At 36.5% G+C, this 13375-nt stretch overlaps 1 protein-coding gene across 1 annotated transcript in view; it reads right to left on the bottom strand.

Moving 5' to 3' along the window:
• The window catches only part of LOC150099114 (V-type proton ATPase 116 kDa subunit a 1-like), a 586531-nt gene that overhangs the window by 264729 nt on the left and 308427 nt on the right, over positions 1–13375 (bottom strand). The window contains exon 10 of the mRNA XM_090404569.1: positions 12529–12679. Coding sequence (XP_090260695.1) covers positions 12529–12679 — 151 coding nt within the window. The remainder of the gene's footprint in view (positions 1–12528; positions 12680–13375) is intronic.

The raw sequence follows: 13375 nt of genomic DNA, 5'->3' as shown, positions 1-13375 counted from the left end.
GCTGTAGAGATGTATGGCTTATGATGAAGCACATGTATATCTTCCCTTCAAAGAGTTTGGAGACCATTATTGAGAGACTGAATTTGCAAGAAAATGTTACGATCTGCTTGGAATGTTGATCTTTACAGTAGTATGGGCAAGTTCAATGAATGCCACAGGAGAGAGAGATGGCCCAAGACAATGATGAATTGGTTGCCACCAGGAAGATCAAAGAAAGTACAGCCTCAAATTATATCGAGAGGAGTTGTGGAGGCAATGTGAGCTAGAGGGTTACAAGAAGTCCTGAGATGACCATTCACAGTGGAGAAGGGGGACTACAAGGCAACTTCTCAAAAGTCAAAATGCTTTAATAGTAAGTGTTTGATTTGATATTTGGGAGACTTCTTGTAAATTATAGCTACAGTTGTAATTATGTTACAGGAACTTTGTCCTTGTTAGGAAATGAATACTGTAAGTCTAGTTATAAGTCTTCTTTCGTATGTCCAATGGTTCCTTTTTCTTCTTCTGATTCATATCTTAAGGAAATATGTTCAATAATACTTACTAGTTCTAGTGATGTTGATAAATCCCCATGTGAAACCTTGCTGAACAGAGTTTTAGATAATTTAAATACAAGTTTGCAAAAAGAGATAACATTGTTAAAAAAGGTTCATGCTCAAAGAGGAAATGAATGTGTGTGTGTGTGTGCGTGCGTGCAGACAACAAGGGCTGGCTTGGGATGTAGAGAGAACAGTTGGATTTGGAGAAAGTTCTGGGATAGATAAAGGGAAAAAGAAATGGCCCAAGCAAGGTATAGAGATGTCACATCAAATAAGTAATATCAGTAAAACTTGTTACAGATCCAGTAATGAGCTGTTATATTTGTATATGAATGTAGAAGTATCAGAAAAAAGGAAATGAAATGGTTGCATTGATTGAGTTCATTCATCCAAAAATTGTTGGAATAAGTGAGACATGGATGGATGAGGATGACATCATGAGAGGAATAGACATGGAAGCATATGATGTTTTTTGTAAAGACAGAAAGAGTAAAAAGAGATGTAGAGTGCTGTTGATGATAGAAAAAGTCCCTATGAGGTATAGATGCAAGGTGGAAATTGTAGCAGTATGGAGTGAGAAATGAAGAAAATGAAATACTTAATGAGATGTTGCCCTAGACCTGTTAATGTGAAGGATAGCAACCATGAAATGTATAAGCAAATCAGCCAAGCAAATAGGAAAAGGGTGTAATTAAGGGGTGATTATAATTATGGCAATATAGATTGGGATGACAAGATAGTAAAAACCCAAAGTAAAAAAAAAAAAAAATGAATTTCTCAAGTTTTTGAGGGACAACTATTTCAGACAGTATGTAACAGAAAGCACACAAGAATTCAGTGTCTTAAATTTAATCAATCACTGGAGGATGTCATTATAAATGAGATATTAAATTACCTGGAAGTGATTATATGTTAGATGAGAGTTACCTGGAAGTGATTATATGTGGTTTCCAGCCTTGTGAGGACTTCTGTAAGGAAAGGAAATATGTGGATCTACAACGATTATGGCAGGAAAACACCAATTAGAGAAAATGGTATAAGACAAACTGCTTAAGAAGATATAGCCAAGATATTTATCAAGAATTTCCATAAAGATCTTTTGTCCTTGTGAATGTGACATCATGGAGAGTTTGTGAGCAGTGGATGATGAAGAGGGGAGACTGACCGTGAGTGAGCAAGCGGTATTAGGAAATTCAGCAAACTTGATTTTAATAAGGCTGTGCTACTTGATGATGTATCACAGTGTATTTTGAAGGAAGGTGCCTGGGAACTGACATCTGTCTTGGCATATTTGTTTAATATGTACCTTACAATGAGATTGAGTCAAGTTCCAAAGGAGTGGAAGAAAGGGAATATTGTATTGCTTCATAAAATGAGATGACAGAACTCGAGAATCAAATTATAGGACAATCTGTGTGTCAGTGTGTTGTGTTAAAGTGTTGGAGAGGCTAGTGAGAACCAGGATCCAGAACTCAGTTGACAACAGTGGTATTATATTTGATGAACAGCACAGATTTCCAAAAGGGAAGTCATGTTTTAGGAATCTACTTACTTATTACAATAAGGTGACAGCTGCATTGGAGATGAGGAAGATGAATACACAACAGTGTACTCAGATTTTACAAAAGCTTTTGATAGATTTCTACATTATAAATGGATAGCCAAACTACAGCAATTAGACTAGTGCACTGGATTGGAGATTGGCTATCTGACAGGTATCAGCAAGTTATGTATAGAAAGCAATATCCCAGAAGATGAAAGTCATTAGTGGTGGGCCTCAGCAGTCTAGTATTGGACCATTGCTGTTCAGCAGATTCATGTTGGGAAGTGTTTCACATGTTTATCATACCTACAGGACTTCTCGTTGCCATTTGTGTGCTGCTTCTGCACTGGGAGAGCTCACTGACACAAAGTTTATACAGCATATTACTTGCAACTTTTTCAGTAGAATTTATTTGAAGTTAGCCTTTGTAATCTGTCTTAATGACATCAAAAATTTCAATTGCAATCGAACAAATAGTTATTTCATGTAATTGAAAATTTGGACAGTTAGATACTGTGTTTGGGGTTCTCGTAGACAGGCTTATACGTCATTTCTAAATCACTTAGGGAATTGAAACAACATAGATCCGAATATAAATTAAATTAAACTTTAATAAATATTTCTGATATTTCGGCAACATCACGTTGCCATTTTCTAAAAGGAACGTGCACACAGGCACTACAACATAGTAACTGAGAACGAAGATATGAAGCTATCGTTCTCCTAGAAGTCCTGATGGTGCCCTCTAGCGGGCTAAGTAGGTGTTCTTGGCTGTTGAGCTGAAGGTCTGCTGATGTATGCCTCCCAAATTTGGGACAGTCGCATACAACCAAATTTGTTGAGGTTTGGAGAGTTTCTTAGGGCTGAGGCTGATTCCATAAATAGTCTTTGGAATTTGTATTTGCTACGGTGTATTACTGCAGCTTTCTTCCACCGTATTCTGTGGCGTGTATCCAGAACATGGTCTGCAAGACCAGAATGGCTGTACTTGTGAAACCGGATGTAGTCCTTGTGTTCCGAAATTCTGATATTCGCTGTCCTGCCTGTTTGGCCAAAGTATGACAGTTTACAACTGCAAGAGACCTGGTATACACCAGGTAGGTCTAGGCGAAGTGGTTGGTCTTTGGTGGAGCGGATAAGGGATGCCAATTTTCTGTAAGGCCTGTAACAGGAGGTGAGGTCATGTTTTTTTTAAATTTTGGTAATTTTTTCCGAGGTGCCTCGGATTGGATGCAGGGAATGGTGATGGATTTAGAATAATCTTTGTTGTGGAGGGGGGGGTGTGGTTTGTAGGTTTTAATTTTTTTTTGGGGGGGGGGGGGGTAGCCATTGGCTGAGAAAGTGTTGAGGATGTGATTTAGTTCAGTGTTTAGGGCCATGTCGTTAGAACAGATTAGTTTAGCCCTGTTGTATAGTGTTTTCACCACTCCATATTGTTGTGGGGGGGGGGGTTGTTGGTGAATGTATCTGCCTGTATGGGTGGGCTTCTATAAACTGAGAAAACCAAGGTTCCATCAGGTTGGCGGGTGACTAGTGTGTCTAGGAAAGGGAGGCTGTTGTTTTCCTCTTTTTCCAGGGTGAACTTGATTCTGGAGTGTTGGTTGTTTAAGTGTGTAAGGAAGGAGAGGAGTGTTTCAGAGCCATGTGGCCAAATAGTGAAGCATATGGTTGGTTTTTGTGGGGCAGAGGCTAAGGCTTTTTCTTCAAAGGTCTCCATAAAGAAATTGGCCAAGGGTGGGGAGAGTGATGAACCCATGGCTGTCCCCTCTATTTGTTCGTAGAATTTTCCCTGCCAAACGAAATAGCCTGAGTTCATTGTGAACTGAAATAGGGCTGGGCTGAAATATCGGGAGAAAATTTAGCTTGGATTAGCTCTAAGGTTTCCTTGAGTGGGACATTTGTGAATAAGGAGGAGATGTCAAAGTTGACCATTATGTCAGCTTTGACATCTCCTCCTTATTTTGAAATGGGCTTTGGCTTTGAAGTGGGCTGAGTTTTTTTGTGTGTGATGGTGTGTTGCCAGTATAGTGCATGAGCTCTTTGGCCAAATGTTTAGCTAATTTGTATGTGGGGGAAATCAATGCCATCCACTATGGGATGTAATGACACATTTTCTTTATGTATTTTTGCGAGTCCGTAAATATGGAGGGGGGGGGTACAGAGTTAAACGGCTTTAATCTGTTGGTAACTTCTACAGGTCAAGAAGTGACTTTCTTAAGGAGCCTGTGAAGTTTTCTGATTTGTGAGTTGGTGGGATTGTATTCGATAGGGAGGTAAGTAGCCCGATCTATAGAAAAGCATTAAGCTTACCTTTGTAGTCCTTTTGGTTAAGTACTACATTTTGCATTTCCCTTATCCGCTTTGGTGATAACTAATTCTTTATTTTTCCTCATTTCCTGTGGAGCTTTAAATTCCTTGTTGGATATGTTGGTTTTTGGTGGTCTTGCTTTGGAAAGGACACAAGCTACATCCAGTCTTGCACTGTTGGCGATTTCCTCTGCCCCACAAAAACCAACCATATGGCTTCGCTACATTGATTATGCATTCGCTATTTGGCCACATGGCTCTGAAACACTCCTCCCCTTCCTTACACACTTAAACAACCAACACTCCAGAATCAAGTTCACCCTGGAAAAAGAGGAAAACAACAGCCTCCCTTTCCTAGACACACTAGTCACCCGCTAACCTGATGGAACCTTGGTTTTCTCAGTTTATAGAAAGCCCACCCATACAGGCAGATACATTCACCAACAACCCCCCCCCACAACAATATGGAGTGGTGAAAACACTATACAACAGGGCTAAACTAATCTGTTCTAACGACATGGCCCTAAACACTGAACTAAATCACATCCTCAACACTTTCTCAGCCAATGGCTACCCCCCCCCCAAAAAAAAATTAAAACCTACAAACCACCCCCCCCCCCTCCACAACAAAGATTACTCTAAATCCATCACCATTCCCTACATCCGAGGCACCTCGGAAAAATTACCAAAATTTTAAAAAAACATGACCTCACCTCCTGTTACAGGCCTTACAGAAAATTGGCATCCCTTATCCGCTCCACCAAAGACCAACCACTTCGCCTAGACCTACCTGGTGTATACCAGGTCTCTTGCAGTTGTAAACTATCATACTTTGGCCAAACAGGCAGGACAGCGAATATCAGAATTTCTGAACACAAGGACTACATCCGGTTTCACAAGTACAGCCATTCTGGTCTTGCAGACCATGCTCTGGATACACGCCACAGAATACGGTGGAAGAAAGCTACAGTAACACACCGTAGCAAATACAAATTCCAAAGACTATTTATGGAATCAGCCTCAGCCCTAAGAAACACTCCAAACCTCAACAAATTTGGTTGTATGCGACTGCCCCAAATTTGGGAGGCATACATCAGCAGACCTTCAGCCCAACAGCCAAGAACACCTACTTAGCCCGCTAGAGGGCACCATCAGGACTTCTAGGAGAACGATAGCTTCATATCTTCATTCTCAGTTACTATGTTGTAGTGCCTGCGTGCACGTGCCTTTTTGTAAGTTCCTTTTGAAAATGGCAACGTGACGTTGCCGAAATATCGGAAATATTTATTAAAGTATAATTTAATTTATATTCGGATCTACGTTGTTTCAATTCCCTAAGTGATTTAGAACTGTGTTTGGGGGTACAACAAATGGTTTTGCTTGAGTCTATGAAGCATAGTTTCTGTGGGTGGAGACGTGCTACATTAGGTAGTGCTGTTTTTATCCCAGTTATCTCTAATTGCACTGTATGTTGACAAATATGTTACAGACTGTAAATGTCTCTGTACCTTATTCAGTGAAACAATAAAACTACTTGCTTTTCTTGCTGTTGGGGAGGAAGTATTGTTCACCATATAGGGACAGATGGTTCCAGTCTTTGGACAGTATACATGTAGAGAGTAAAAATTAAAAGTGAAATATATAAAAAAGAAAGAAATACACACAACAAGCACAATATATTGTACAACATCATTTCCTCCTCCGTCAACCCACATGTAATCCTGCCAGACCCACATGAATCACCTGATCAGTATTATTACAGCATAGGATATGTCCCTTCCTACAGTTATTTATTGAGCTAGCAATGTATAGAGTCACTATTTCTTATTGGTTAGTGATTTATATTTCACAAACAAATCCCTTTCCATCTATTCATCAGTTTTTTTTTTTTTTTTAATTATGCACATTATAAATGCAAATATGAAAGTCTAGAGTTTATAGGATCACATATCCTTTACCCCTCAATGGAATAATCCATTTCACAGTAGTGAAAGTATTTTTATCAATGCCTATTCTTTCTCTTCCTTATATTTGCTATTCTTTGTAATAAAACATTTGATTATAATGCAAACTTTGTTATGTATTCATTTAACAAAAGAATTCAAAAAATTTGCTTGAAAAAATAGGTGGTGCCCGTCGCCCTACCAGTATTTTAGAATGTGCTCTAGGAAACAAAAAAGGTTGGGAACCCCTGGTGTAGATGATGTGGTTCACTGAAGTTTATGAGTTGAGTGGTGGAGATGGAGAGTTGTAGAGTAGGTGCCCTCCCTCAATGAGTCATTGGAGTCCTTGGAGGTGTCACGTAATAATAATAATATGTCTTCACTTCTTTTGGTATTCTATATCTCAGCCAGTCTGGTTGGCCAAGTGGTTAGAGTATCTGCTCTCCAGCCAAAAGGCTGTGGGTTTGAATCCCACTGTAGGCATGGATGTTTGAGATTGTCTGTGAATATAACACTGGTGGTGGTCGTGATGGGTGGTAGATGGCAAAGGTGTAGATTATGGTGGTGGTTGCAGTCAGTTGTAGTTGGTGGATTGAATGATGGAGACAGAGTTATAGAGTAGGTGCCCTCCCTCGATGAGTCTTTGGACTCCTCGGAGGTGTCACGTAATAATAATAATAATTCATCCAAGTTTGAATGAACTTTTTTTCCACCAGTTCAGATGGATCTCGAAATTGCATTACTGCAGTTGTGGAACAAAAGGAAGGGGATGAATTAAAAGCAACTGCTTCTTAAGTAGCTCAGAAGTGAGCTTCAGTGCGATCAAGAGGTAAGATCAGACCATAAACTCTTATCTTTTTTAAGTAACACGAAGAACAAAAATTAAAATTATATGTTGTGTTTTATAATCACTAGAATTTAATCTTAAAATTTACTACATTCCTGGAAAATAGAATATAGCAACAGATTGCCTCTCTATATCAACTGAAGAGATGTCTTGGGAACAAAAAGCTACGATGAAGTGATCAAAACATCAAATAAATGCAATTTTTATTTCACATCAGAATACTACAGACAGTAACGATAGTGAATAGAAAGTAGAAGTAGTGGTGCAAAAAATCTGTATGGATTTAAAGGCCAAAAAACATCCAGTGTATTTTATGTGAGAAGCACAAAGGGTGAGAAACACTTAATGGTGAGATTAGATTATCACTGGCAAACACCAAAGTGAAACGCAGATTATTTGGATTTTGATACAATTTTTAAATACAGACATATAATACGCACAGAAATCGAACAAAGTAATCGCTTGGCAAATTATTATTTTTCCAGATTGAACCAAAGAAAGGCTAAAATAACTAGTTCTATTTATTTATTTATATACAAGTTCCAACCACCTTCGACTATACTCATACAATCTGCAAAAGCTCTGGCAGAAAATGGGTCATTCAGAAGATCGTCAACACTGTTTCCCATCATAAATATAGGCAAAAAAAGTTAAATTATTTATAGAAAATTATATATTAAAAACTTGTCTATATCGGTATCCTAAACACATCCATTCACTTCATGCATGCAAAACAGATGAAACTCAGAAAACAAAATCAGCAACTCATGACAAATGACAATGGTCAATTGGACTGGTTGACACAATAACCAATCACGCCCACCAATTTCTGGATGCTATTATCTCATCAGACACTCTGCCTCAGCTTCTAGGTGGTTTGAAACTACTGGAATGCTAAGAATTCGACCCCCACTGTGCCAACTGTATGTCTGTTCAAAGGGCCCAAAGGTGTTTGTATTTGTGACTGCACACCTAAGCTATTACTGCAAATGTGATACAAAGTTTAAGTGTCAAAAGTGTCCTCTTCATGAAGCATTAGTATATTGTGTTTCATTTTAGGAATCACACGAAGCCAAGAAACAATTAGGGGAGTCTTTAACAGGAATAAATTATAATATCGGTGATATTGCTATTCCACGGATGTGCACTGCACACCTAAAACACCCAACAATGAAGAGATACAAGAATAGCCTCATACATTAATATATCAACACTTTAATGCATAGATTTTTATGTTTTTTTTAGTTCCCTCATGTACCCGAAGAAGTCTTCTAAGAAGACAAAACTAGTTATGCTAAACTACATAACCCAATTATTTTAACTGGGTTATGTAGTTTACTTAAAATAAATTAGAGTTCTATTTTTTATCTCTCAGCTTATAGTCATTTAATATAGTTTATACACAGACACACACATGTATATCTTGGCTTATGTTTGTCATTACGAGTTTCTTAAATTATTTTGAATAAAATTGGAGTAATTACTAACTTCAGCTATAGTTAAGCTTAATGATAATAGATTTATTTAAATTGAGTTAATACTTGAATTCTGAGATTAGCAATAGCATTTCCATAAGAGATGAACCTGGTTAGCATTTCGACAATTAAAATTGATGATTGAATACCAAAAACACATTCATATATCACACACCTTCTCTTGGCTTCTACTCTGCCATATGTTACTTTTTAGTCTATTTTCATGGACCACCCTCCTTTCCACCAGCTTGATATCTATCCTCCATGCACCCCATTCACTTATGAATTGCATGTGACAGTATAAGTAGCAGAGTTTCTTTGAAAAATTTTGGGTTTTTCATCCTACCAGACAGGCAAATCAGTTAGGAGAAATGGACAATCAAAAGGAATAATATACAGGCTAATGGCCTTATTTGCTTAGCCAAAATTTCAAGCAACCATTACCTCTGCAAATATCCAAACTCAAAAGTAATTAAATTAAGTGAACAAAGCCTACATTTTCAAAGTGTAGGTTCTGCTCTATTACTTAATAAAGTATTATATATAGTATTATATTGATATCTACTCATTCTTGAATTCTGCCATAAACCAGCTATTCCAATAAAAAAATTTCACTCTGACGCATTGATTTCAACCCACTTTTAGGCAATAAAACTATTTTCTTCTTTTTCCATTCTCTTGATACTCTAAGCTGAGACAAAGTTGGTTAGGGTAACAGTTAATCAAGGTGAAGTAGTAGGGTGCTTGCAGAATGATTTAAATGGGCCAACAATATGGGCTAAACAAAATGGATGTTGATTTAATGCGGAAAAGTGTAAGGGTATGCATTTTGGGTTATAAAGATTACAAGCTCTGGACCACACTTAGGGAACTGTACTCCAGAAAACTGATGAAGCCAGGGATTTGGAGGTAGTAGTAGATAGAAGTAAAATGGATAGAAACCTAAAGAAAAGACTAATAAAATGTTATGTGTGGAGTGTTGCCTTCTATGCATCTGAAACTTGGACATTGAAGAAGGAAGAAATTAAGATTTTGGAAAGTTTTGGGATGTGGATTTGGAGAAGGATGGAAAAAATCAAATGGACAGATAAAATAACTAATGAAGAGGTCTTAAAAAGAGTAGAAGAAGAAAGAAGTCTGTTAAAGAGGATAAAAAGAAGCAAGGGAAACTGGATTGGACATATTCTGAGAGGGAATGGAATCATCAGAGATGCCATCGAAGGAAAAAGAGTAAGGAAAACAATGCTAGATGACATGCTCAATGGAGACAGGTACACAACCTTGAAAGAGAAGGTTCAGAACAGAAGAGAGTGGAAAGTTTCTGCTATTAAAAGAAGAACCTGCCCAATTGCAGAATACTAAAGAAGAAGAGTAGATAGAGAATTGACGTTTAGAGGCACATAGCTAAAGTAGTCAGGGTACTGTAGCTCAGAGGATTACTTGTGATTATCAAAGAACATATATATGGTTACTGAAAAAAACACTAACAAACAGAGATAAGGAAGTTACATTTCTCATTATAAAGCCTTGATACAACCACATCTGGATTGCTGTGCTCAGGATCCAGCAGGATATCCCCCCCCAAAAAAAAGAGAGGGGATATATGACAGAAACATGTAAGTTACTTAAAGGATTTTATAGGATAACTGCAGGTGATTTGTTTCAATACTTGGCTAGAGGGAGCAGAACAAGAGGTCATCCATGGAATTTAGTTAAGTATGTGATAAGCAAGGGCATGAGGATTAGATTTTTTTGCTTGAAAAGTGGTGAATGAATGGAATGGATTGGTCAGTTGTAAGTGCTTTGTCTTTTAATGGATTTCAAGGAAAGGTACAATAGATATTGTGTTAATAGATTGGGTCTCCCACGATGAGTCTTGTAACTCCATGGAGGTCGCCGTATAATAATTTGTCATGCAAATACTTTAGAACTTGTAAACAACATTATATACTGAGTTATTCAGATGATCATGTTTAACAATGAAAAGGTGCAGATAAGGAATACTGATGCTATGCACTGGATTATCATCATTGCCATTCTTCACCACCAGTTTTCACTGAAATACACTGCAGGGAACTGTTACAAGATTTTATTATTATTTTTTTTTTTAAACAAAAAGTCCATTTTCCAACATATTTTAAGATGATATTAAAAGTACATTCTTCTAGCTTTTACTTAATTTTTATAACAGTCATTATACATGAATTTATACAACTATAAACTGAACCAGCGGCATGTTTTTGGCTTAAAATCATTCATGGAAACATGCCAAACTTTAAACTAATTGTAGCAAACTCACAGAGAACATAGGAATAGTTTGTTATATAAAATGCATGTATTTTGTAATGTCTGAGAGAGTTTAGTTTGGTTGGAATTACTATCAAAGTAAAGTAATCTATGAAGCCATATGTGCCAGTTTGCCCCCCCCCCCTTTTTTTTTAGGATACCAATCTCCAATTTCCAGGAGTGATGTTTGAGAATCAGCAACATTAAACAGAATGAAGCAAATAATGCAATTAGGCAAACAAAACTTTTCAGTATTCAACATTTTAAATATAGAGATGAAACTTAGCAACAGTGATAGCATTTTGATGCCCTTAATTGTTAGAAATGAAGAATTATGGCTGAAGGCATAATTTCATGACTATCAGAGCAGTTTATTAGAAATAGCTTCAAAGGTGGGCATCCAGAATTAAATTTTCTGGTATGTAAGCATTATAGCTCATAAAAACACTAATACACTAATAATTTTAAGTTCAGGTTGGACTAATACACCTAGTCCAACCTTAACTTAAAAGTTTTTTGGCAAAACATGGTATCTCACCAGTGCACCATCATCTGTATTCAATATGGTGTGTGATGCTTTTATAAACTATTTTCTCACAAAAAAAACCACAAAACAATTATCTATAAAATTAAAGATATTGCCAAAAATCTGCAATTTTATACCTACTTATGATAGATAAGCATTCAAACAAATAAAAACACTAACAGTGCATTTCCACGGAGAGAGAGAGCTTTAAGCAATATAAAAACTGCACTTTAAAGATGTTTCCAGGAGTAAAAATAACTCTAAAAACAAATGAAGTTTGAAAGAAACTTTGAAAGGAAATAGTCTATAAATGCTTCGAGTAAACTTTCAGTCTTTACAGATTGTCTCAAAAACTTTTTTGCCAGAATTTTTTCATAATGCTGATTATACTTCTTATAGTGACATTTCTTTCAAGAAATATTCAATGCATACTAATTCAATGTATGATTCAATAGGAAACATTGAAAGGAGAAATGACAAACATTCAATGCATATTACTACTTTGAAAATTACTCCAAGTAAGGAATTATACAAAATTTATTGGGTTTTTTTTTTAAATAAATAAATAAAAAATTAAATAATAATAAGCAAATGCTTTTAGGGAGTAGGCGAGGCCTATAAACCCTATCTAGTTTTTTGGAGACTAAGTGGGCAGTTCAATCTCCACCGGTAGCCAATCAGAGATAGCTGGCCCATGTCTACCACTAATTATAGACGGCCACCAATGAAGAGGCCGGCAAACAAGTGCTGCCATCTCTTGGTACCTAACCCTAACAGGATATGTTACTGTCTGAAATAATGTAGATTCTATGGTCGGTTTTCATGAGTTTACAGAAAGAAAAACTCAAGTTTCCAGGAGAAAAAAAACCACTTGCCCATGCCACAGATCAACTTACTTGGGAACCGGTCAAAGAAAGGCTTAGGTTAAGTTCCGCCAGTCAGTGACTAGACTTGAACTATAAGTCAATCTTCGGGCAGCCTAGCACAGAAGATGCAAGCATCACTTCCACTGAGCAAAATTAAATAAATAAATTAAATTAAATAAAACAATAATGAATTTACCAGGATTAACTTCTCGATAATCAGCTACTCCATAAGAATCTACAATATTCTGGAAACCTCTTGTGAATTTGTTGAGTCTATTGTAAGTAGGTGGAGCTTCTTTAGTTACCATGAGATTTAATATTGATGGAACTGTGCTACCACTTTCTTCCTACAGTCAAAATAAAACCAAGCATATACATTGCAAGAAAAACATTTATTTTTTAGAATTTATATTTTTTAATGGTTCACTCTTATCCTGTATTGACTTCTGAGACTAATTTTATATCTATAATTTTTTAATTTATAGTTTTAAGTATAAATTTAAAAAAATAATTAAAAGTAAAAATTAAAGCGAGTCTCAGAAAACTGCATCTGAATCATTAAAAAAGGCTGATTTGCGAGAAAGGAAATAAAAAAGACAAAAAGAAAATGACAGTGATTTCGGATTAGGAAATTTAAATGCATTAACAGAAGTTCATTTTTCATTTTCAAAAATTAAAAACATAGCACATGCAATTGAAGTATAGAAAAGAAAAGTAAACAAGATTGTAATTGTAGTAGGTAGCAACAATTTAATTAGCGATAAGTTCAGTATCTGAGAGGATATGAAAAAAGTTGTTGGAAGAAGCGAGGGCAAAGAGTGAGTAAGTGAAAAGCATAAGCATATTACCTTAAACATGAATTAAGAAGAAGGGCTAAGGTGGCAAACAATTTGATGCATAGGCTGTGTAGAAAGAATGGATGTTAGTTTTTGGATGTGTAGAGCGAGTATGAGAGAAGAAAGACTGAATTTGTATAAGAGAGACAGACTACACTTGAATGCATCTGGTATCAGGATTCTTAAAAATCTAATAGGTGGTATGAG

The sequence above is a fragment of the Typopeltis vanoorti genome, chromosome 15, assembly GCF_054136105.1.
Source record: "Typopeltis vanoorti isolate ZY-2024b chromosome 15, IOZ_Tvanoo_1.0, whole genome shotgun sequence".
Classification (NCBI taxonomy): Eukaryota; Metazoa; Arthropoda; class Arachnida; order Uropygi; family Thelyphonidae; genus Typopeltis; species Typopeltis vanoorti.
The sequence above is the reverse complement of the archived record's forward strand: the minus strand, read 5'-3'. Positions and strand labels throughout refer to the sequence as shown.